This window comes from Colletotrichum abscissum, assembly GCF_030869225.1.
Source record: "Colletotrichum abscissum strain IMI 504890 chromosome Unknown Scaffold_306.1, whole genome shotgun sequence".
NCBI classification, from domain to species: domain Eukaryota; kingdom Fungi; phylum Ascomycota; class Sordariomycetes; order Glomerellales; family Glomerellaceae; genus Colletotrichum; species Colletotrichum abscissum.
Genome location: NW_026850217.1, coordinates 1 through 2,227, shown reverse-complemented (window position 1 = coordinate 2,227; position 2,227 = coordinate 1). Strand labels below are relative to the sequence as shown.

Genomic DNA, 2,227 nt, shown 5'->3' with positions numbered 1-2,227 from the left:
CCGCGTAGCGACCCAACGCACGTCCCGACGCGATGGACCTCGAGCCAGATTCGACGTCCATCACCGTTGCGAGGGAGGTGACGGCAGCAAGCGACGAGGACCTGGCATCGCGAAGAGTGCGAAAACCTTCCGCGAAATCACGACTGAACTAGACGCACCAACAGATCACCGAAGATGCGATCGAGCGAGCGACCGAGACTGCTGGCAATGGCCGGCGGGCGACCACTACTCGAGCCGCAATCCTGGCCAAGGAACGCGTGAAGCCCGTTGAGAACGACGAAAAAAGTCTGCTCCCGACGATGGGCAAGCAGATCAAAGAGCTACACGCAGCGAAGGTGGAGATCATGTACATAGATAATCATCTGAGCCCTGATAGCTTAGCTGGGGCGTAATGAACTATGTATGTATTTATGCGGCGAGTTTCACCTAAGCGGGGTATCCCAGGTTCTGTCACAACGCTACATATCACAGTTTCGTGATAGTAGATTTGCGGAAGCATTATTTCATGATTTGGCTAACATTGCTCTTTGATCCACCAGCATGCATTCATGATAGGCATCAACTTTGGACAAGTGCCTACTAAGGCTTGCATCAAGATACATCAATGCAATATGGAATCTCTGCTGCAAACAAATTGATCACGGCCTCACGAATATAAATCTGGATCTCCTACTATTGAAGAATCAGCAATGCAACCACGATCCATGTCAGTGCTTGTCTGAATGTGAGAAATCTGTCGAAGTTCCCTGCTCAAACTCCTGCAAGCGGTAGCCAACATTGTCGAACATAATACATAGAACACTCTTTCTACGTCATGCATCCTCCTCCTCCTCCTCCCCATCTCTCCGTCATGGACATCTTCTTCCCCGGTTTTACCGGCCTCACTGTGACACTCCAACAGCTTCTCAACGGAACCATGGATGGCTACGCCGGTTTGTTGTGTATCTGCGGGGTATTGATGGTTTGCGGCAAGTTCCTGTGTAGAACCGTGGGAGAATTCGTCGATACCTACCTCAGTTAGTAACCCTTCACAAACCCGTAACACATATTTAACATCCTTTAGCTTCAAGGGCCGATGTCTACGATCCCGACGAGGCATACGACATGTTGGATGCGTGGGTTTCCGGCCAAGCCTTTTCCCAAGATGCCAGCTCCTCGCTTGTTACTGTAGAAAGCAGACGAGGAAGAAGCATGGCCCAGCTCCACCCCGATATCACGGCTAAAAAGAACCTTCGGTTTACACCTTGGGGAGAACCGCTGTACTTCTGGTATCGGGGGCACCGTCTCACTTTACGATGCACGCAAGACAGAGCATCATTATTTCCACGCAACACAATGACAGTTTCGTGCGTTGGGCGCTCTTCACAGGTTCTGAGGGACCTTATGGAAGAATGTCGCGTCGAATATCTGAAGTATTCTGAAAACAAAACTTCGATCTTCGAGAACTATAATAACGGCTGGAAACGAACTACTACCCGAGACCTCAGACCGATCGATACCGTTATCATGAACGAACAGCTCAAACAGACGCTCCTCAAGGATGTCCACTCGTTTCTCGACCCCAAAGCTCGGTCCTGGTACGCGAGCCGCGGGCTGCCATACCGAAGAGGCTACCTGCTGTTCGGCCGTCCTGGAACCGGAAAATCCAGTCTTAGCATGTCCGTCGCCGGTTGTTTCGGACTGGACATCTATGTTCTCAGCCTTGCTGCTATGAGTGATGGACAACTCGGTGCCTTGTTCAGGGAGCTTCCTCAACGCTGTGTTGTCCTGCTTGAGGATGTTGATGCCGTCGGTACAACCCAATCACGTGTATCCGACGCCGATGATTTTGACTCCCGATCGGAAGATTCACGAAGGTCATCGAAGTCGCACGGGGCTGTTTCGCTGTCTGGGCTCCTTAATGTTCTCGACGGCGTCGCATCACAAGAGGGGCGCGTCCTCATCATGACGACAAACCACATAGAGCATCTTGATGAAGCTTTGATCCGATCTGGCCGCGTTGACAAGAAGATCGAGTTTCAGCTTGCAGATGCTGACGTGACCAGAAAGATATTCAACACTGTGTTTCAACAATCGGAAGAGGAGCTGTCTGACTTGGACAACCGAGAAGATAGCAATGAGGAAGTCCGGAGACTGGCAGGTCAATTTGCAGCCCTTGTGCCGGAGCTGGAATTCAGTCCTGCCGACATTTTTTCCTTCCTCCTAGCAAACAGAGACTCGCCCTCAG

General features: G+C 51.1%; 2 protein-coding genes across 2 annotated transcripts; both read left to right on the top strand.

Annotated features, from left to right (window-relative positions):
* Positions 1 to 32: 32 nt before the first annotated feature.
* CABS01_17073 (uncharacterized protein) lies at positions 33 to 392 on the top strand (the record flags this gene model as incomplete). Its single annotated transcript, XM_060550400.1, has 2 exons — positions 33 to 116; positions 165 to 392. 2 exons carry the CDS (start codon positions 33 to 35, stop codon positions 390 to 392), a joined length of 312 nt encoding a protein of 103 aa, XP_060397699.1.
* Positions 393 to 814: 422 nt separating this feature from the next.
* Positions 815 to 2,227, top strand: CABS01_17072 (mitochondrial chaperone bcs1; the record flags this gene model as incomplete). Its single annotated transcript, XM_060550399.1, has 2 exons — positions 815 to 1,016; positions 1,064 to 2,227. Coding segments are annotated over 2 exons (1,366 nt in total), but the record flags the coding sequence as incomplete, so codon positions are not given.